General features: G+C 45.1%; 1 protein-coding gene across 2 annotated transcripts in view; it reads right to left on the minus strand.

The window, feature by feature from the left end:
* Positions 1-416: 416 nt before the first annotated feature.
* The window catches only part of LOC135540380 (rho GTPase-activating protein 40-like), a 41,811-nt gene continuing 20,153 nt past the window's right edge, over positions 417-22,074 (minus strand). For both annotated transcript variants that reach the window (XM_064966990.1, XM_064966989.1), the window contains exons 6-15: positions 17,612-17,777; positions 17,260-17,351; positions 17,080-17,157; positions 16,791-16,950; positions 7,924-8,006; positions 7,023-7,328; positions 4,492-4,635; positions 4,184-4,332; positions 3,557-3,624; positions 417-1,600 (exon numbers count right to left, since the gene is read on the minus strand). In XM_064966990.1, the coding sequence (XP_064823062.1) occupies positions 1,485-1,600; positions 3,557-3,624; positions 4,184-4,332; positions 4,492-4,635; positions 7,023-7,328; positions 7,924-8,006; positions 16,791-16,950; positions 17,080-17,157; positions 17,260-17,351; positions 17,612-17,777 (1,362 nt within the window). In that variant the 3' untranslated portion in view covers positions 417-1,484. The remainder of the gene's footprint in view (positions 1,601-3,556; positions 3,625-4,183; positions 4,333-4,491; positions 4,636-7,022; positions 7,329-7,923; positions 8,007-16,790; positions 16,951-17,079; positions 17,158-17,259; positions 17,352-17,611; positions 17,778-22,074) is intronic.

Consider the following 22,074-nt stretch of genomic DNA (forward strand, 5'->3'; position numbering starts at 1 on the left):
TACATTCATGGTAGGTTGTAGATGTGTACATTCATGGTAGGTTGTAGATGTGTACATTCATGGTAGGTTGTAGATGTGTACATTCATGGTAGGTTGTAGATGTGTAAATTCATGGTAGGTTTTAGATGTGTAAATTCATCGTAGGTTGTAGATGTGTACATTCATGGTAGGTTGTAGATGTATAAATTCATGGTAGGTTGTAGATGCGTAAATTCATGGTAGGTTGTAGATGCGTAAATTCATGGTAGGTTGTAGATGCGTAAATTCATGGTAGGTTGTAGATATGTAAATTCATGGTAGGTTGTAGATGTGTAAATTCATGGTAGGTTGTAGATATGTACATTCATGGTAGGTTGTAGATATGTAAATTCATGGTAGGTTGTTGTAGATGTGTACATTCATGGTAGGCTGTCACGTAGAACATGTGTATACTTTATATTGATGTGATGGTGCAATGTCCAAGCTTCCTCAAAACGTGTAAACACTATTCATAGATTTCATATAGAAGTGTACTCTGCAGAAGTGATGACACATGGGTTATAGGACGAGAGAGTAAATACGCAGAACCGCAGCAAAGTACAACTGATCAAAACATTTACAAGAATAAAAAGACTGTCTGAAAAGAGTGGATGAGCTTTACATGACTGTTATGTTACGATCAGAAACACCTATTGAACAATTTCCAAGGAGAACATTAATGACTACATACATATACATACAGCTACCATCCAATCATTATAAATAGTCAATCCATCGTGATATTCAATACTTCATAAAATCCTTCAAAAAACAAAAAAACAAACAGAAAGGTTTGAAGTCCAGCTTCACTGTCTTAAACAACAGTTCCCTTTAGGGGTACTATAATCATGTCTTAGAGGTTGACCTTTGATCCCTCAGAGAGAACTATGCCCTCTGTCCCCTGTGTTTAGGGCCTCTTATAGAGCCATCAGAGGTCAAGAGCCATCAGGGACCTAAGAGTCCCTGTACCTTACATCAGAACATCAGAGTACCTGACTCTCCCTCTGTGTGACATTAAAGAAATAGACAAACAAGGAAAAGAGATATACTTGGCATGTTCCTCTCTTATTACTTTGTGATCAAATGGCATGAGTAGAAGGAATGGGGAGAGAGTGGGAGAGAAAGAAAGAGAGACTCGGAGGCAGCTGCATCAGATTCCCAGCTGGGCTTCTGCGGATGCTGGGAAGTGATTGGCTGAGAGCCTGAGAGCTTAGCTGACAAGCCAGGAAGCAGACTGAGACACGAGCTCAGCCACTCATCCACCTGAAGTCTGGAGGTGGGGTGTTTTTCAGCAGCTGCTTTACTTCTCCTAGTCTGGTCTCCCCCGCAATGGGCAGAGAGAGGGCTCAGCCTTGAGGTGGTTTGTGGTGGCAGCATCCTCTTCTCCTCTACTCCACCTGGTCTCCCTCCTCCTCTGGCTGGCTCTTGGAGCCCCCTACTGGTCTCTCCCTCCTGCTGCGACTGTCTTATATCTGCAGTCCCTTACTGGTGGGCAGCGGTTTGTGTTTGATGACCCACTCTCCACTGGGGTTATTGTTGTACAGGTCCAGGAGATGGGTCTCTGGGTCCAAGCAGTGCTCACCTACAGGACAGAATAGAACAACACAAGGCAGAGTCAATACTGAGAGGGACAGATTTTGTCATTGAACATGTTTTTATACAGGTTATTCTCATGCAGATAAAACCTCTTCTGCAAGAGAGATATTGAAAACAGTTTGAAACTAAAAACTTAAACTCTGCCTTGTTTTTGGTCCGTGAATGCACATACATTATGAGTGGTGTGTGAATGATTGCGTCCAGTACATAACAGTGCAGTAGCTACATGTGGAAGCATTTGTCTGCTCTGATAACTTCAGATGCATACCGTTGGCTCTCCCCCTCCCTCTTTCTCTCCCTCTCCCCCCCTTCTCTTTCTCTCCCCCCTCTCTCTTCCTCTCTCCATCTCTCCCCGCTCTCCTTCTTTCTATATCCCCCTCTCTCCCTATGCCCCTCTCCCTCTCGCTCCCCTCTCTCCCTCCCCCTCTCTATCCCCCCTCTCGCGCTTTCTCTCTTTCTCCCCCTCTCTCTCCTTCTCCCCCTCCCTCTTTTTCTCCCTCTCTCTATCCCTTGTTTCCCTCTCTCTTTCTCCCCTCCTCTACCCCTCTCTCACCCCCCCTCTACCCCTCTCTCACCCACTCCCCCTAACCCTCTCTCAGCCCCCCTCACTCTCCAGTTCATTGCGTAAGGCCTGGCCAGCGTAATCAGTTCAATCAGCAGAAAGACATGCACATGTCAGAGTCACTCATGTAACCTTCTAATGTGGCTCTCAGCCTGATTAGATAGCAAACCGGGATTCAAAGTCTATTTGAAATAATTTTGAACTTTGCTTGATTGAGCTTGCCTGATGCAATTAAATAGCATTAGAAAGAATGGAAAGAAAACAAACACTCCAAGTTTTTTGAAAGATTTCAAATAGTATTTGAACCCACGTCTGGTAGATAGTCTGGGTATGGGGTGGAGGCTGGTAGATAGACTGGGTATGGGGTGGAGGCTGGTAGATAGACTGGGTATGGGGTGGAGGCTGGTAGATAGACTGGGTATGGGGTGGAGCTGGTAGATAGACTGGGTATGGGGTGGAGGCTGGTAGATAGACTGGGTATGGGGTGGAGGCTGGTAGATAGACTGGGTATGGGGTGGAGGCTGGTAGATAGACTGGGTATGGGGTGGAGGCTGGTAGATAGACTGGGTATGGGGTGGAGGCTGGTAGATAGACTGGGTATGGGGTGGAGGCTGGTAGATAGACTGGGTATGGGGTGGAGGCTGGTAGATAGACTGGGTATGGGGTGGAGGCTGGTAGATAGACTGGGTATGGGGTGGAGGCTGGTAGATAGACTGGGTATGGGGTGGAGGCTGGTAGATAGACTGGGTATGGGGTGGAGGCTGGTAGATAGACTGGGTATGGGGTGGAGGCTGGTAGATAGACTGGGTATGGGGTGGAGGCTGGTAGATAGACTGGGTATGGGGTGGAGGCTGGTAGATAGACTGGGTATGGGGTGGAGGCTGGTAGATAGACTGGGTATGGGGTGGAGGCTGGTAGATAGACTGGGTATGGGGTGGAGGCTGGTAGATAGACTGGGTCTGGGGTGGAGGCTGGTAGATAGACTGGGTATGGGGTGGAGGCTGGTAGATAGACTGGGTATGGAGTGTAGTCTGGTAGATAGACTGGGTATGGGGTGTAGGCTGGTAGATAGACTGGGTATGGGGTGGAGGCTGGTAGATAGACTGGGTATGGGGTGGAGGCTGGTAGATAGACTGGGTATGGGGTGGAGGCTGGTAGATAGACTGGGTATGGGGTGGAGGCTGGTAGATAGACTGGGTATGGGGTGGAGGCTGGTAGATAGACTGGGTATGGGGTGGAGGCTGGTAGATAGACTGGGTATGGGGTGGAGGCTGGTAGATAGACTGGGTATGGGGTGGAGGCTGGTAGATAGACTGGGTCTGGGGTGGAGGCTGGTAGATAGACTGGGTATGGGGTGGAGGCTTGTGTTGTGGTACCTACCAATATTTCCTCCCACTTCATACATGGCACAGTCCAGGTAGGATCCCAAATCATTTACCAAACCGTTCCTGTGATATAGAACAGGCAGACTTGTTATTCATTCAATGGATTCGGTCAACTTCAGCATTCTCAGTTTCTGCTCAGTGAAATGCCAACGTAGTATTTCTGAAGCAAGGTTTTCTATGCAGTGGGTTTACTGTGTGCTTAGAGGTCAACAATTAGAACAGGGAATCAGTGGGTTTACTGTGTGCTTAGAGGTCACCACTAGGACAGGGAATCAGTGGGTTTACTGTGTGCTTAGAGGTCACCACTAGGGCAGGGAATCAGTGGGTTTACTGTGTGCTTAGTGGTCACCACTAGGACAGGGAATCAGTGTTTTTACTGTGTGCTTAGAGGTCACCACTAGGACCGGGAATCAGTGGGTTTACTGTGTGCTTAGAGGTCACCACTAGGACAGGGAATCAGTGGTTTTACTGTGTGCTTAGAGGTCACCACTAGGACAGGGAATCAGTGTTTTTACTGTGTGCTTAGAGGTCACCACTAGAGTTTTCCCTGATCAGTTGACGTAGTCAGGAAAAACTGTACATGGGGTAAAAGGATTGATTCATTAATTGTAGTGTACTGTACCTCTTGAGCAGGCCCTTGGTGTTGTCAGAGCTGTGGAGGTGCCGGTGGAACTGAGCCAGTAGGTCTGATGCTCTGGAGTTTATGTTGACCTTGACCTCCATGGTGCTGCTCATCAATTCACCCACCTGGATCTTTACTGTACGACATGGCTGGTGGGGTTGGGGGTGGGGGTGGGGACGACGACCAGGGAAACGGGGGAGAGGAGAGAGAAATAGATGCTATCAAAATAGATGCTAAATTAGAGCCAGTGAGAGAAAAGTCCGAGTGTAACTTACAACCGTATTAGTAGTTTCTAGAAAAACAGCTACCTCGGAGGCGTTCTTGTCAGGTTTATCCTTGCGGTCCTGGTGAATTTTCCTCAGCAGGTTCTTGATGCGGCGATCGTAGAACTGGTACCTTCGGTTACTGTTCTCATTCAGCTTACGCACCTGGCTCATCAGGAAGTTAGGGATCTGCCATGGAGGACGATATTTCATTCATCCACTTGTCATTACAATGATCTTCTTGTTGTCGACCTTTACGTGAGTACATCCTAGCTTTTGATTTAACCTTGCATACACACTATAGTTTGTCTGATGAGTAAACGGTAAGAGAGAAAAGCTGTGCAAAGGGACGTAAGTGTTGGTGGTAGATTGGTGGGAGTGTCCCACACACCATAGCTGCGGGAAGATGTTTTGAGCGGGGGGGGGGGCTGACCTCGGCGTGGGTGTTGGTTCTCTCCTTCCCATCCGTTAGGCTACGTGACTCTCACTCAGTATCGATCTGACAGTTCACCATACACACAAGGTCCTGTTAGCTGTCCAGCAATGACTGCCTCTAAAAGCATATCTAACTGTTGGGACCCACACAAACAGGACAAGCTACACTAAAATCCTAATTATTTTAAACTCAAAATAGACAGGTTGATTAAAGAAGAGTAATAAATATTCCAACCACGAACTGCAAATTTGGAATCATACATGTATCTCGTTTATTTTAGGCTTTTTTTGCGAACTGCTACTGTGTCATTTAGAATGAGTTAAACCCCCCGAACTGCTAGTTTTAATTTATAATGAGATAAACCCCCCTAACTGCTAGTTTTAATTTATAATGAGATAAAACCCCCAAACTGCTAGTTTTAATTTATAATGAGTTAAACCCCCCTAACTGCTAGTTTTAATTTATAATGAGTTAAACCCTAACTGTTTTAATTTAGAATGAGTTAAACCCCCGTAACTGCTAGTTTTAATTTATAATGAGTTAAACCCCCAGGAAGTAACTGCTAGTTTTAATTTAGAATGAGTTAAACCCCCCTAACTGCTAGTTTTAATTTATAATGAGTTAAACCCCCCTAACTGCTAGTTTTAATTTATAATGAGTAAAACCTCCCTAACTGCTAGTTTTAATTTAGAATGAGTTAAACCCCCCTAACTGCTAGTTTTAATTTATAATGAGTTAAAAAAAACTGCTAGTTTTAATTCAGAATGGGTTAAACTCCCCTAACTACTAGTTTTAATTTATAATGAGTTAAACCCCCCTAACTGCTAGTTTTAATTTAGAATGAGTTAAACCCCCCTAACTGCTAGTTTTAATTTAGAATGAGTTAAACCCCCCTAACTGCTAGTTTTAATTTATAATGAGTTAAACCCCCCTAACTGCTACTGTGTCATTTAGAATGAGTTAAACCCCCCCGAACTGCTACTGTGTCATTTAGAATGAGATAAACCCCCGAACTGCTACTGTGTCATTTAGAATGAGTTAAACCCCCTAACTGCTAGTTGTAATTTATAATGAGTTAAACCCCCCCGAACTGCTAGTTTTAATTTATGATGAGTTAAACCCCCCTAACTGCTACTCTGTCATTTATAATGAGTTAAAACCCACAAACTGCTAGTTTTAATTTATGAGTTAAACCTCCCTAACTGCTAGTTTTAATTTATAATGAGTTAAACCCCCCTAACTGCTAGTTTTAATTTATAATGAGTTAAAAAAAACTGCTAGTTTTAATTCAGAATGGGTTAAACTCCCCTAACTGCTAGTTTTAATTTATAATGAGTTAAACCCCCCTAACTGCTAGTTTTAATTTAGAATGAGTTAAACCCCCCTAACTGCTAGTTTTAATTTAGAATGAGTTAAACCCCCCTAACTGCTAGTTTTAATTTAGAATGAGTTAAACCCCCTAACTGCTAGTTTTAATTTATAATGAGTTAAACCCCCCTAACTGCTAGTTTTAATTTAGAATGAGTTAAACCCCCCCTAACTGCTAGTTTTAATTTAGAATGAGTTAAACCCCCTAACTGCTAGTTTTAATTTAGAATGAGTTAAACCCCCCTAACTGCTAGTTTTAATTTAGAATAAGTTAAACACCTCTAACTGCTAGTTTTAATTTAGAATTAGTTAAACCCCCCTAACTGCTACAGTGTCATTTCGAATTAGTTTTTAAAAAACGAACTGCTAGTGTGTCATTTAGAATGGTCTGGGACTCTAGTGTGTCATTTAGAATGGTCTGGGACTCTAGTGTGTCATTTAGAATGGTCTGGGACTCTAGTGTGTCATTTAGAATGGTCTGGGACTCTAGTGTGTCATTTAGAATGGTCTGGGACTCTAGTGTGTCATTTAGAATGGTCTGGGACTCTAGTGTGCTAGCTAGCCAGTGTGTTTACAGTTTCATTAATTAATTAAAAAGACTTGGGTAAGAAATAACTCCCTCGTGTAGTTTTACAATCTTACCACCAGGGGACGCTGTTGCACCCCTGCTTCCCGTGCCCTTGCTACAAACCCAACCAAGCTTCTGACGTTTCTATTGGTAAATAAATACTTAAATGAAAAGTGTTGTTGGTAGCCTGAAGTTTTTACTTACGGTCCAGAGCAGGTCCTGGTAGCGTATGAGTAGCCTCATGATGTCAGCAGCCTTTTCAGCATGTCCTTTCTCTTCCCCTGGCCCCCCGTCAGTGAGGCGAGAGGGTGCGGCCTTGTGGAGTAACAGGTTGGGGGCCTTCTCAGCATGTCCTTTCTCCTCCCCTGGTCCCCCGTCAGTGAGGCGGGTGGGTACGGCCTTGTGGAGGAACAGGAACAGGTTGGGGGCCATGATGGTGGACACGGCCCACAGGTTCATGCGGTTCCTCCTCTCTCTGGAGACTACCTTGGAAAGAAACTCCAACAGAGCCTGAAGAGAAGAGAAGGAGCATTTATTGTCTGTTCCCGCAGAAATGTGCTTTAAAAGGACAGGGGACCTGTTTTACAGTGAGCCCCTCTATCAGTACTAAAAATGTTTTCTCTTCGTAAGATTGAAATTGTTGACTTGAACGATGACGGTGACTGAAGTGTTTTTCTGACAATGTTATTCTGTGTCATCAACAGAGGGACAAAGGCTCTGAAACGTTTAATCAGACCAGACACCTACAGTCTTCCATGATGATGTCATCTTAAAGGTAACCTAGTAACATGAAAGTATTCAAGTAGTCACGATTATTTATTCCGCATACATGAACAAGAGCACAAGCTAGTTACATAGGAGCAGAACAACTCATCAAGGTGCTGAAAGGTGCCCTCTCATGCCATTACCTCCTACCATACGTGGAGGAGTTGACACATTATATTATATAAGAGATATATGACCCATTAATGCATCACCTACAAGATGTACGTGTGGAGGTTTGAGAGGTAATACATTATACAGAAGAAGTGGAGGTTTAAAGTGCATCGCTATAGCCATCTGGGTACGCCATGGGCATGGAATCATTTGGAGTCTCACAGAATACCTTGAGTGTGTTCCTGTTGGGTTCAGGCAGTAGGAGGATGAGGAGGTTCAGAACGTGGAGCTTCTGTTTCAGCTCAGGGATGTCTGTAGAGCAGGAGGAAGGGGAAGAACAGAACAGACAACAGGGGTATGAAGAATCAACACACACTCGTTTCATTTCCTTTTGGCCCTTTGACCATAATCTGATCTGTAGAGATGAATGACTCTGACAGGAAGCCATTAGGTTTCAAATGATTCATCGTTAATCTAATGAGAAGAAGACGTGTCTAAAGTTTCATATTCACATCACAAGCTACTTATTACTTTAATCATTCTGTCATTTATTTAATGGCATTAAAACTGTACAGGAAGTGGTATTATTAATAGTATAGCTGTCACGGCCTTTGACTGAAGAGGACCAAGGTGCAGATTGGTGAGCGTACATATTCTTTTTAATAGAAAAGACCCCGAACAAAAACGATAAACACTACAAAACAAACCGTGAAGCTAAAGGCTATGTGCCATAAACAAAGTCAACTTCCCACAAACACAGGTGGGGAAAAGGGCTGCCTACGTATGGTTCTCAATCAGAGACAAAGATAGACAGCTGTCCCTGATTGAGAACCATACCTGGCCAAAACATAGAAATACAAATAATATAACACCCACCCCAAATCACACCCTGACCAAACCAAATAGAGACATAAAAAGTATCTCTAAGGTCAGGGCGTGACAGTAGCAGATTCAGACGAGCAGCTTCAAGGCTACCGTGTGGTTTATCTTCATTAGACCTCTAAGTAGTATGGACATAAAAGATTAGCACTGCGTTCTGCTGCCGATACAGTAAGGAGACCTAGATCTGTACAGCATGCATGGCTGGGCAGTCACAGGAGATGAGTGTGTGTGTGTGTGTGTGTGTGTGTGTGTGTGTGTGTGTGTGTGTGTGTTGTGTGTGTGTGTGTGTGTGTGTGTGTGTGTGTGTGTGTGTGTTTTTGTGGGTAGCAGAAGTCCTCACAAGTATAGTAAAACAAGGACAATTTGTCGGGACATTTTAGGCTCAGGGGTTAGGTTTAGGGTTAGGTTTAGGGTTAGGTTTAGGGTTAGGGTTAGGTTTAGGGTTAGGTTTAGGGTTAGGTTTAGGGTTAGGTTTAGGTTTAGGGTTAGAAGTTAGGGTTAGGTTTAGGGTTAGGTTTAGAAGTTAGGGTTAGAAGTTAGGGTTAGGTTTAGGGTTAGGTTTAGGGTTAGGTTTAGGGTTAGAAGTTAGGGTTAGGTTTAGGGTTAGAAGTTAGGGTTAGGTTTAGGGTTAGAAGTTAGGGTTAGGTTTAGGGTTAGGTTTAGGGTTAGGTTTAGGGTTAGAAGTTAGGGTTAGAAGTTAGGGTTAGAAGTTAGGGTTAGGTTTAGGGTTAGGTTTAGGGTTAGGTTTAGGGTTAGAAGTTAGGGTTAGAAGTTAGGGTTAGGTTTAGGGTTAGAAGTTAGGGTTAGAAGTTAGGGTTAGGTTTAGGGTTAGGTTTAGGGTTAGAAGTTAGGGTTAGGTTTAGGGTTAGAAGTTAGGGTTAGGTACAGTGCATTCGGAAAGTATTCAGACCCTTTGACTTTTTCCACATTATGTTGCGTTACAGCCTTATTCTAAAATGGATTAAATTGTTTTTTCCCCTCATCAATCTACACATAATACCCCATAATGACAAAGCAAAAACAGGTTTTTATACATTTTTGCAAATGTATAAAGAAATAAAAATGTAAATATCACATTTACATGAGTATTCAGACCCTTTACTCAATACTTTGTTGAAGCACCTTTGGCAGCGATTACAGCCATGAGTCTTCTTAGGTATGACACTACAAGCTTGGCACACCTTTATTTGGAGAGTTTCTCCCATTCTTCTCTGCAGATCCTATCAAGCTCTGTGAAGTTGGATGGGGAGTGTCGCTGCACAGCTATTTTCAGGTCTCTCCAGAGATGTTCGATCGGGTTCAAGTCCGGGCTCTGGCTGGGCCACTCAAGGACATTCAGAGACCTTTCCCGAAGCCACTCCTTCGTTGTCTTGGCTGTGTGCTTAGGGTCGTTATCCTGTTGGAAGGTGAAGCTATGCCCCAGTCTGAGGTCCTGAGCGCTCTGGAGCAGGTTTTCATCAACGATCGCTCTGTACTTTGCTCCGTTCATCTTTCCCTCGATCCTGACTAGTCTCCCAGTCCCTGCCGCTGAAAAACATCCGCAGAGCATGATACTGCCAGGACCACAATTCACCATAGTGATGGTGGCAGGTTTCCTCCAGGTGTGATGCTTGGTATTCAGGCCAAAGAGTTCAATCTTGGTTTCATCAGACCAGAGAATCTTGTTCCTCATTGTTTGAGTCCTTTAAGTGCCTTTTGGCAAACTCTAAGCAGGCTTTTATGTGCCTTTTACTGAAGAGTGGCTTCTGTCTGGCCACTCTACCATAAAGGCCTGATTGGTGGAGAGCTGCAGAGATTGTTGTCCTTCTGGAAAGTCCCATCTCCCATCTCCATGGAGGAACTCTGGAGTTCTGTCAGAGTGACCATCTGGTTCTTGGTTACCCTGTCTGACCAAGGACATTCTCCCCCGATTGCTCAGTTTGGCCATGTGGCCAGCTCTAGGAAGAGTCTTGGTGGTTCCAAACTTCTTCCATTTAAGAATGATGGAGGCTACTGTGTTCTTGGGGACCTTCAATGCTGCAGACATGTTTTGGTACCCTTCCCCAGATCTGTGCCTCAACACAATCCTGTCTCGGAGTTCTATGGACAATTCCTTCCACCTCATGGCTTGGTTGTTGCTCTGACATGCACTGTTAATTGTAGGACCTTATAGACAGGTGTGTGCCTTTTCAAATCATGTCCAATCAATTGAATTTAACACAGGTGGACTCCAATCAAGTTGTAGAATCCTTTCAAGGATGATCAATGGAAATAGGATTCACTTGAGCTCAAGTTTGAGTCTCATGGCAAAGGGTCTGAATACTTATGTAAATAAGGTATTCTTTTTATTTAATTTTAATACATTTGCAAAAATGTCTAAAAACCTGTTTTCCCTTTGTCATTATGGGGTATTGTGTGTAGATTGATGAGGGAAACATGTTTTTTAATAATTTTAGGATAAGGCTGTAACGTAACAACATGTGGAAAAAGTCAACGGGTCTGAATACTTTCAGAATGCACCGTATAGATTTGGGGTTAAGGGTTAAGGTTAGGGGTTAAGGGTTAAGGTTAGGGGTTAAGGTTAGAGGTTAAGGGTTAAGGTTAGGGGTTAAGGTTTGGAGTTAGGGGTTAAGGTTAGGGGTTAAGGGTTAAGGTTTGGGGTTAAGGTTTACGGTTAAGGGTTAAGGTTAGGGGTTAAGGGTTAAGGTTAGGGGTTAAGGTTAGGGGTTAAGGGTTAAGGTTAGGGGTTAAGGTTAGGGGTTAAAGGTTAGAGGGTTAAGGTTAGGGGTTAAGGTTAAAGGGTTAAATTAAAAATTAAATTAAGGTTTAAGGGGTTAAGGTTAGGGGTTAAGGTTAGGGGTTAAGGTTAAGGTTAGGGTTAAGGTTAGGGTTAAGGTTAGGGGTTAAGGTTTGGAGTTAGGGGTTAAGGTTAGGGGTTAAGGGTTAAGGTTAGGGGTTAAGGTTAGGGGTTAAGGGTTAAGGTTAGGGGTTAAGGTTAGGGGTTAAGGTTTGGAGTTAGGGGTTAAGGTTAGGGGTTAAGGGTTAAGGTTTGGGGTTAAGGGTTAAGGTTAGGGGTTAAGGTTAGGGGTTAAGGGTTAAGGTTAGGGGTTAAGGTTAGGGGTTAAGGTTAGGGGTTAAGGGTTAAGGTTTGGGGTTAAGGTTTGGGGTTAAGGTTTGGGGTTAAGGTTAGGGGTTAAGGTTAGGGGTTAAGGTTTAAGGTTAGGGGTTAAGGTTAGGTGTTAAGGTTAGGGGTTACGGGTTAAGGTTATGGGTTAGGGTTACGGTTAGGGGTTAAGGGTTAAGGTTAGGGGTTAAGGTTAGGGGTTAAGGTTAGGGGTTAAGGTTAGGGTTATGGGTTAGGGTTATGGGTTAGGGTTATGGGTTAGGGTTACGGTTAGGGGTTAAGGTTAGGGGTTAAGGTTAGGGGTTAAGGGTTAAGGTTAGGGTATGGGTTAGGGTTACAGTTAGGGGTTAAGGTTGGGGTTAAGGTTAGGGTTAGGAGTTAGGAGTTAAGGTTAGGGGTTAAGATTAGGGTTAGGGGTTAAGGTTAGGGTTAGGGGTTATGGTTAGGGGTTAAGATTAGTGGTTAAGGTTAGGGTTAGGAGTTAAGGTTAGGGGTTAGGGTTTACGGTTAGGGGTTTACGGTTAGGGGTTAAGGTTAGGGGTTAAGGTTAGGGGTTAAGGTTTACGGTTAGGGGTTAAGGTTAGGGGTTAAGGGTTAAGGTTAGGGGTTAAGGTTAGGGGTTAAGGTTTGGAGTTAGGGGTTAAGGTTAGGGGTTAAGTTAAGGGTTAAGGTTTGGGGTTAAGGGTTAGGGGTTAGGGTTAAGGTTAGGGGTTAAGGTTAGGGGTTAAGGGTTAAGGTTAGGGGTTAGGGGTTAAGGTTAGGGGTTAAGGTTTGGAGTTAAGGGTTAAGGTTAGGGGTTAGGGGTTAAGGTTAAGGGTTAAGGTTTGGGGTTAAGGGTTAAGGTTAGGGGTTAAGGTTAGGGGTTAAGGTTTACGGTTAGGGGTTAAGGTTAGGGGTTAAGGTTAGGGGTTAGGGGTTAAGGTTAGGGGTTAAGGTTAGGAGTTAGGGGTTAAGGTTAGGTTAAGGTTAAGGTTAGGGGTTAAGGGTTAAGGTTAGGGGTTAAGGGTTAAGGTTAGGGGTTAAGGTTTACAGTTAAAAATTAAGGTTAGGGGTTAAGGTTAGGGGTTAAAAATTAAGGTTAGGGGTTAAGGTTAGGGGTTAAGGTTAGGGGTTAAGGTTTAAGTTAGGGGTTAAGGTTAGGGGTTAAGGGTTAAGGTTGGGGGTTAAGGTTAGGGGTTAAGGTTAGGGGTTAATGTTTAAGGTTAGGGGTTAAGGTTAGGGGTTAAGGGTTAAGGTTAGGGGTTAAGGTTAGGGGTTAAGGTTAGGGTTAAGGGTTAAGGTTAGGGGTTAAGGGTTAAGGTTAGGGGTTAAGGGTTAAGGTTAGGGGTTAAGGTTAGGGGTTAAGGGTTAAGGTTAGGGGTTAAGGTTAGGGGTTAAGGGTTAAGGTTTGGGGTTAAGGGTTAAGGTTAGGGGTTAAGGTTAGGGGTTAAGGGTTAAGGTTAGGGGTTAAGGTTAGGGGTTAAGGTTAGGGGTTAAGGGTTAAGGTTTGGGGTTAAGGTTTGGGGTTAAGGTTAGGGGTTAAGGTTAGGGGTTAAGGTTTAAGGTTAGGGGTTAAGGTTAGGTGTTAAGGTTAGGGGTTAAGGGTTAAGGTTATGGGTTAGGGTTACGGTTAGGGGTTAAGGGTTAAGGTTAGGGGTTAAGGTTAGGGGTTAAGGTTAGGGTTATGGGTTAGGGTTATGGGTTAGGGTTATGGGTTAGGGTTACGGTTAGGGGTTAAGGTTAGGGGTTAAGGTTAGGGCTTAAGGGTTAAGGTTAGGGTATGGGTTAGGGTTACAGTTAGGGGTTAAGGTTGGGGTTAAGGTTAGGGTTAGGAGTTAGGAGTTAAGGTTAGGGGTTAAGATTAGGGTTAGGGGTTAAGGTTAGGGTTAGGGGTTATGGTTAGGGGTTAAGATTAGGGGTTAAGGTTAGGGTTAGGAGTTAAGGTTAGGGGTTAGGGGTTATGGTTAGGGTTAGGGGTTAAGGTTAGGGGTTAAGGGTTATGGTTAGGTTTAGGGGTTAAGGTTAGGGGTTAAGTTTATGGTTAGGGGTCAAGGTTAGGGGTTACATTTAGGGGTTAAGGTTAGGGTTAGGTTTAGGGGTTACGATTAGGGTTAGGTTTAGGGTTAGGGGTTAGGGGTTAGGGGTCAGGGTTAGGGAATAAATTGTTTGCTCCCCACAAGGATAGTAAAACTAAACTGTGTGTGCGCGTGTGTGCGTGTGTGCGTGTGTGTGTGTGCGTGTGCGTGTGCGTGTGTGTGTGTCTGTGTGTGTGTGTGTGTCTGTGTCTGTGTCTGTGTGTGTGTGTGTGTGTGTGTCTGTGTGTGTGTGTGTGTGTGTGTGCGCGTGCGTCTGCGTGTGTCTGTGTCTGTGTCTGTGTGTGTGTGTGTGTGTGTGTGTGTGTGTGTGTGTGTGTGTGTGTGTGTGTCTGTGTCTGTGTCGTGTCGTGTCTGTGTCTGTGTCTGTGTGTGTGTGTGTGTCTGTGTCTGTGTCTGTGTCTGTGTCTGTGTGTGTGTGTCTGTGTCTGTGTCTGTGTGTGTGTGTGTGTGTGTGTGTGTGTGTGTGTGTGTCTGTGTCTGCGTCTGTGTGTGTGTGTGTGTGTGTCTGTGTCTGTGTCTGTGTGTGTCTGTGTCTGTGTCTGTGTCTGTGTCTGTGTGTGTGTGTGTGTCTGTGTGTGTGTGTGTCTGTGTTTGTGTCTGTGTGTGTGTGTGTGTGTGTGTGCTGTGTCTGTGTGTGTGTCTGTGTGTGTGTGTGTGTGTGTGTCTGTGTGTGTGTCTGTGTGTGTGTGTGTGTGTGTGTGTGTGTGTGCCTGTGTCTGTGTGTGTGTGTGTGTGTGTGTGTCTGTGTGTGTGTGTGTGTGTGTGTGTGTGTGTGTGTGTGTGTCTGTGTGTGTGTGTCTGTGTGTGTGTGTGTGTGTCTGTGTGTGTGTGTGTGTGTCTGTGTGTGTGTGTGTCTGTGTGTGTGTGTATCTGTGTCTGTGTCTGTGTCTGTGTGTGTGTGTGTGTGTGTGTGTGTGTGTGTGTGTGTGTGTGTGTGTGTGTGTGTGTGTGTGTGTGTGTGTGTGTGTGTGTGTGTGTGAAATGCTTAGATACATAATGATAACTGACTCAGACTAAGTAATGACTATATACAATCAGACTAAGTAATGACTATATATACTCAGACTAAGTAATGACTATATACACTCAGACTAAGTAATGACTATATACAATCAGACTGAGTAATGACTATATATACTCAGACTAAGTAATGACTATATACACTCTCCTGACATATTTATATTTGGACAGTGAAGCTAAAACCTTTAATGTGGCCCTATACTTTGAGATCAAATGTATATTTATATGACACTACAGAATGTCACCTTTTATTTATTTATTATTTATTTTATTTTCATACGTATCTGTTATACCATTTAGAAATGACTTTATGTATCTCGTAATTTATGTATTTTAGAAATGAATTGACTTGATGTATCTAGTAATTTATGTATTTTAGAAATGAAATGACTTTATGTATCTAGTAATTTATGTATTTTAGAAATGAAATGACTTTATGTATCTAGTAATTTATGTATTTTAGAAATGAAATGACTTTATGTATCTAGTAATTTATGTATTTTAGAAATGAAATGACTTTATGTATCTAGTAATTTATGTATTTTAGAAATGAAATGACTTTATGTATCTAGTAATTTATGTATTTTAGAAATGAAATGACTTTATGTATCTAGTAATTTATGTATTTTAGAAATGAAATGACTTTATGTATCTAGTAATTTATGTATTTTAGAAATGAAATGACTTTATGTATCTAGTAATTTATGTATTTTAGAAATGAAATGACTTCATGTATCTAGTAATTTATGTATTTTAGAAATGAAATGACTTTATGTATCTAGTAATTTATGTATTTTAGAAATGAAATGACTTTATGTATCTAGTAATTTATGTATTTTAGAAATGAAATGACTTTATGTATCTAGTAATTTATGTATTTTAGAAATGAAATGACTTCATGTATCTAGTAATTTATGTATTTTAGAAATGAAATGACTTTATGTATCTAGTAATTTATGTATTTTAGAAATGAAATGACTTTATGTATCTAGTAATTTATGTATTTTAGAAATGAAATGACTTTATGTATCTAGTAATTTATGTATTTTAGAAATGAAATGACTTCATGTATCTAGTAATTTATGTATTTTAGAAATGAAATGACTTTATGTATCTAGTAATTTATGTATTTTAGAAATGAAATGACTTCATGTATCTCGTCCCCCATTTAAAGGAGTCATAAGTATTTGTAAGCGTGTGACTCTACGAACATGTTGGATGCATTTTCAGCTTGTTTTGGTTGTGTTTCAGATTCTGTTGTGCCCAAAATAAATCAATTATAAATCATCTATTGTGTCATATTGGAGTCCCTTTTATTGTAAATAAGAATAGAATATGTTTCTGAACACTTCTACATTAATGTGGATGCTACTATGATGACTGATCATCCTGAATGAATCGTGAATAATAATGAGTGAGAAAGTTACAGATGCACAAAGATCATATCCCCAAAACATACTGAACTCACAGTTAGCATGTATTCGGGGTATGATTTTTATGCCTCTGTAACTTTCTCACTCATCATTATTCATGATTCATTCATGGTTATCCATAATTCTATTCTTATTTACAATAAAAGGGACTGACAAAATGACAAAAATGATTGACCATTCATTTCTATTGGGCTCAACATCATCCGAAACAAACAACCAAAACAAGCTGAAAATGCATCCAACAAGTTTGCAGAGTCACAAGCTTGATGTAGCCATTGCGTGCTAGGAATGTGGGACCAAATACTAAACTTTTGACAACATTTTATGCACGATAAATACATTTGTCCAAATACTAATGACACCTTCGAATGGGGGGGGGACTTGATACATCAAGTGCTTTAATTTCTAAACAGTACATCAGATACGCATGAAAGCACCCTCAATAAAAGGTGACATTCTACACTGTCACCTCATATAAAACATTTGATCTCATATCCAAAACGCTGGACTATAGAGACACATTCAAGGTTGTTATCTTCGCGGGTAAATAAATAGATAGGGGATCGTCTGTGTGCAGACTCACCCCTGGTAGCACTGAAGGTGTTGAGGTGCTCCGCTGTGAGAAGTGGAGATGGTAGTTCTCTGATAAACTTCTTCAACAGGGCAGCAACATCGTTAGGACTGGCCTCGTCCCAGATGAACCCTCCAGAGTAGAAGTTCTGTTCCAGGTCCTGCTGCAGCTTCTGACCACAGGGAGAAACAGACAACATTGTTGAACAGTGTACAGGTATCTTTCTTTCATGACTGTATGTTGTTTGTACCCTGCACATGCAACTTATTGGATGTGCATATACTATTGGAAAATATCTCACTTTGATTCTGGACTGAGAGCCCGAAACCCGCAGAATACCCTCTGAGTCAACTCCCCTCTTCTCCAGGAACCACAGCAGCTGTAGAAGATACATACAGATAACAAAAGAAGCAGACATGCGGGACATCATGCTCTTGGTTTTTAAGATAGATACTAGAAGTCGGTATTATGTTTAGCTTACCGCTTGCAGGATGAGAGGAGTGGTAGCAGTGGGTTTGACTTTCTGGTCATTCTCCAACAGGGTGGCCAGTGGAACCCCAAACAGGGCACTCTCTGTGAATGAAATAGAGAGAGAGAGAGAGAGAGAGAGAGAGAGAGGGAGAGAGAGAGAGAGAGAGAGAGAGAGAGAGAGAAATAGAGAGCGAGACAGAGAGAGGAAAGGTTAGTATTGTTGTCAACTCCTGTAGTCTTTTCACATCTCCCAGGGCTTGACACATGCATTAGGCTGCAGAGGCAGGAGGAGCGTGCAAGGCCACACACACTGGGCTTGCAGTTTGTGTGTGTGTGTAAGTTGTGTTAGAGAGTTCACATACCTGGGATCTTCCTCTTGCAGGTCTTGTGTCGTTTGACGTCGAGCTCCAGCAGGTCACAGAGCGCTGTCATGTCGATCAGGGCCAGCTGACGTACCTTTTTCATGTCCTGGTTGGACAAGTCCTGGATACGAGTTACACCCAGACGACACTGGGGGCAGATCACCCTCTGTGGGGGGAGGGGAAGGGAGACAGAGAGACTAAGCAATGGATACACATCATCTCTATTCCTCCCTCTCTTTCTCTCCCTCCTGTCTCTCTTCCCTCTCCCCTTCCCCTCTCCCCTCTCCCCTTCCCCCTCCCCTGTTCAGATCTTCTCCTGAAAGAATCTCCCCTTCCCCTTCCGTCCCCCTCTCCCCCTCCCCCTCTCCCCTCTCCATCCCAGTCCTGTCCCCTCTCCCCTCTCCCCCTCTACCCTCTCCCCTCTCCCCTTCCCCCTCATCTCCCCTTCCCCTCTCCCCAATCTCAGTCCCCCAACTCCCCACCTCCCCTCTCCCCTTAACTCCATAATCTCCCCCTCTCCATCTCCCCTTCCCCTTGTCCCCTTCCGCCCTCCCCTCAGGTGTTTTCCCCTCTCACATCTCCTCTTCCCCTTCCCCTATATTCCTGTCCCCTCTCCCCTCCCCTCTCCCCTCTCCCCTCTCCTCCTTCCCCTCTCCCCTCCTTCCAGTCTGAGTCCCTAACACTGTTATCTTCACCTCTCCCCTCACCTGGTCCATCTGAGTCCCTCTCCCCTCTGTTATCTTCCCTGCTGTACAGGGTCCCTTCCCTGAGTCCCTAACACTGTTCCACCTTGGGGAAATGACAGGGTCCCAGTCTCCCCTTCCCTCTAACACTGTTATCTCCCTTCCCCAGTACAGGGTGGAGCCTCTCCCCTTCCCTGGATCCCTAACTTGGTTCCCTCTCCTCTGTACAGGGTCCCAGTCTCCCTTCCCTAACACTGTTATCTTTGCTGTACTGGAAACCTCCCAGTCTGAGTCCCTAACACTCTTATCCCCTTACCTTACAGGGTCCCAGTCTGAGTCCCCTTTTGTTATCTAACCTATCTCCCCTGTACAGGGTCCCAGTCTCCCCCCCTAACACTGTTATCTTCCCCTCTCAGGGTCCCAGTCTGAGTCCCTAACACTGTTATCTAACTTGCAGGATGAGAGGTCCCAGTCTGGGTCTCCCTCTAACACTGTTATCTAAACTACTCCCCAGGGTCCCAGTCTGAGTCCCCCTTCCCCCTCTCCCCCTCCCCTCTCCCTCTCCCCCTCTCCTCTCCCCTACAGGGTCTCCAGTCTGAGTCCCTCTCTGTTATCTCCCTGCTCCCCCTACAGGGTCCCAGTCTCCCCCTCTCTAACTCCCCTTCCCCTCTCCCTCTAACCTACCTACTCCCAGTCTGAGTTCCTTCCACTGTTATCTCCCCTTCCCCTCTACAGGGTCCCAGTCTGAGTCCCTAACACTGTTATCTCCCTTCCCCTACAGGGTCCCTGAGTCCCTAACACTGTTATCTAAACTCAGTACTCCCCCTCCCCAGTCTCTCCCTAACACTGTTATCTCCCTGCTCCCCTTCCCAGTCTCCCCTCTCCCCTCTCCCCCTCTCCCCTTCCCTCTCCCCCTCTCCCTCTCCCCTCTCCCTCTCCCCCTCTCCCCTCTCCCTCCTCCCCCTCTCCCCTCTCCCTCTCCCCCCCCTCCCCTCTCCCCCTCTCCCCCTCTCTCCCTCTCCCCTTCCCCTCTCCCCTCTCCCCTTCCCTCTCCCCTCTCCCCCTCCTGTCCCCTCTCCCCTCCCCCTTCCCCTCTCCCAGTCCCCTCCCCTTCCCCTGTCCCCTATCTAACCCTTCCCCTCTCCCTCTCCCCTCCCCCTCTCCCCTCTCCCCTAACCCTGTTATCTCCCCTCTCCCTCTCCCAGTCTGAGTCCCTAATACTGTCCCCCTATCCCCTAACCTACCCCTCTCCCTCTCCCTCTCCCAGTCTGAGTCCCTAACCCTGTTATCTAACCTCTCCCCTCTCCCCCTCCCAGTCTGAGTCCCTAATCTCCCAGTTATCTAACCTATTAGGCTCCCCTCTCCCCTCTCCAGTCTGAGTCCCCACTGTTATCTAACCTACAGTCTCCCTCTCCCCAGTCTGAGTTCCCCACTCCCCCTAGAGTTCTCCCCTACCCCCTTCCCCTCCCCTCCTCTCCCCTCCCGGGATCTCACCTCTCTCCTTCCCCTCTCCCCTCTCCCTCCTCCCCTCTCCCTCTCCCAGTCTCCCCTTCCTCTCCCCTCTCCCCTCTCCCCCCTTCCAGTTTCATGTCCCCTGAGTCTCCCTCAAGTCCTGGATCTCCCCTTACACCCAGACTCTCCCTCCCCCCTCCCCTCACCCTCTCCCCCTCTCCTCCTCCCAGTCAGGGTCTCCAGTCTGGTTCCCATCATCTCCCCTATCCCCTTCTCTCCCCTCTCCCTCCCCCTTCCCCTCTCCCCTCTGAGTCCCCCTCCCCCTCTCCCTCTCCCCTCTCCCCCTCCCCTCTCCCCTCTCCCCTCTCCCCCTCTCCCTTCCCTCCCCCCCTCCCCTCTCTCCCCTCCCCTCCCCCTCCCCTCTCCCTCTCCCCTTCCCCTCCCCTCTCCCCTCTCCCCTCTCCCCTTCCCTCTCCCCCTCCCCCTTCCCCTCCCCCTCTCCCCCTCTCCCCCTCTCCCTCTCCCTCCCCCTCTCCCCCTCTCCCCCTTCCCCTCTCCCTCTCCCTCTCCCCCTCTCCCCTCTCCCCTCCCCTCTCCCTCTCCCCTCTCCCTCTCCTCTCCCCTCTCCCCTCTCCCCTCTCCCCTCTCCCTCTCCCCCTCTCCCCTTCCCCTCTCCCCCTTCCCCTTCTCTATGCAATGCCTGTAACTGAAAAGGTGAAAACCAAGCTGTTGCAAACCATGTGTATTTAACATGTGTTTTCTTAGGATGGAAAGAAAATGAATAACAGCATGCAAGGAATTTCATCTAACTGTACTGAACAAAAAATATAAACGCAACATTAAATCATTTCAATGATTTCACTGAGTTACAGTTCATAGAAGGAAATCAGTCAATTGAAATGAATAAATTAGGCCCTAATCTATGGATTTCACATGGATGGGCAGGGGCACTCACAAACAGAGATATAAACAAATTTGTGCACAAAATTTGAGAGAAATAAGCTTTTTGTGCACATGGAACATTTCTGTGATCTTTTATTTCAGCTCATGAAACCAACACTTTACATGTTCCGTTTATATTTTTGTTCAAAATAACAATCGAACAGGAATGATCCTAAATTCATTCTCTGCACATACCTACGTAAAACAGTCCTTACATTGTTCAGTACTAAATCCCCCAGTCTGAGTCCCTAACACTGTTATCTAAACTACAGTACAGGGTCCCAGTCTGAGTCCCTAACACTGTTATCTAACCTACAGTACAGGGTCCCAGTCTGAGTCCCTAACACTGTCATCTAAACTACAGTACAGGGTCCCAGTCTGAGTCCCTAACACTGTCATCTAACCTGCTGTACAGGGTCCCAGTCTGAGTCCCTAACACTGTCATCTAACCTACAGTACATGGTCCCAGTCTGAGTCCCTAACACTGTCATCTAAACTACAGTACAGGGTCCCAGTCTGAGTCCCTAACACTGTCATCTAACCTGCTGTACAGGGTCCCAGTCTGAGTCCCTAACACTGTCATCTAACCTACAGTACAGGGTCCCAGTCTGAGTCCCTAACACTGTCATCTAACCTACAGTACATGGTCCCAGTCTGAGTCCCTAACACTGTCATCTAAACTACAGTACAGGGTCCCAGTCTGAGTCCCTAACACTGTTATCTAAACTACAGTACAGGGTCCCAGTCTGAGTCCCTAACACTGTCATCTAACCTACAGTACAGGGTCCCAGTCTGAGTCCCTAACACTGTCATCTAACCTACAGTACAGGGTCCCAGTCTGAGTCCCTAACACTGTCATCTAACCTGCAGTACAGGGTCCCAGTCTGAGTCCCTAACACTGTCATCTAACCTGCTGTACAGGGTCCCAGTCTGAGTCCCTAACACTGTCATCTAACCTGCTGTACAGGGTCCCAGTCTGAGTCGCTAACACTGTTATCTAACCTACAGTACAGGGTCCCAGTCTGAGTCCCTAACACTGTTATGTAAACTACAGTACATGGTCCCAGTCTGAGTCCCTAACACTGTTATCTAACCTACAGTACAGGGTCCCAGTCTGAGTCCCTAACACTGTTATCTAAACTACAGTACAGGGTCCCAGTCTGAGTCCCTAACACTGTTATCTAAACTCTAAGGGTCCCAGTCTGACCCTAACACTGTTATCTAAACTACAGTACAGGGTCCCAGTCTGAGTCCCTAACACTGTTATCTAACCTACAGTACAGGGTCCCAGTCTGAGTCCCTAACACTGTTATCTAACCTACAGTACAGGGTCCCAGTCTGAGTCCCTAACACTGTTATCTAACCTACAGTACAGGGTCCCAGTCT

This window comes from Oncorhynchus masou, chromosome 5 (assembly GCF_036934945.1).
Source record: "Oncorhynchus masou masou isolate Uvic2021 chromosome 5, UVic_Omas_1.1, whole genome shotgun sequence".
Taxonomy (NCBI): Eukaryota; Metazoa; Chordata; class Actinopteri; order Salmoniformes; family Salmonidae; genus Oncorhynchus; species Oncorhynchus masou.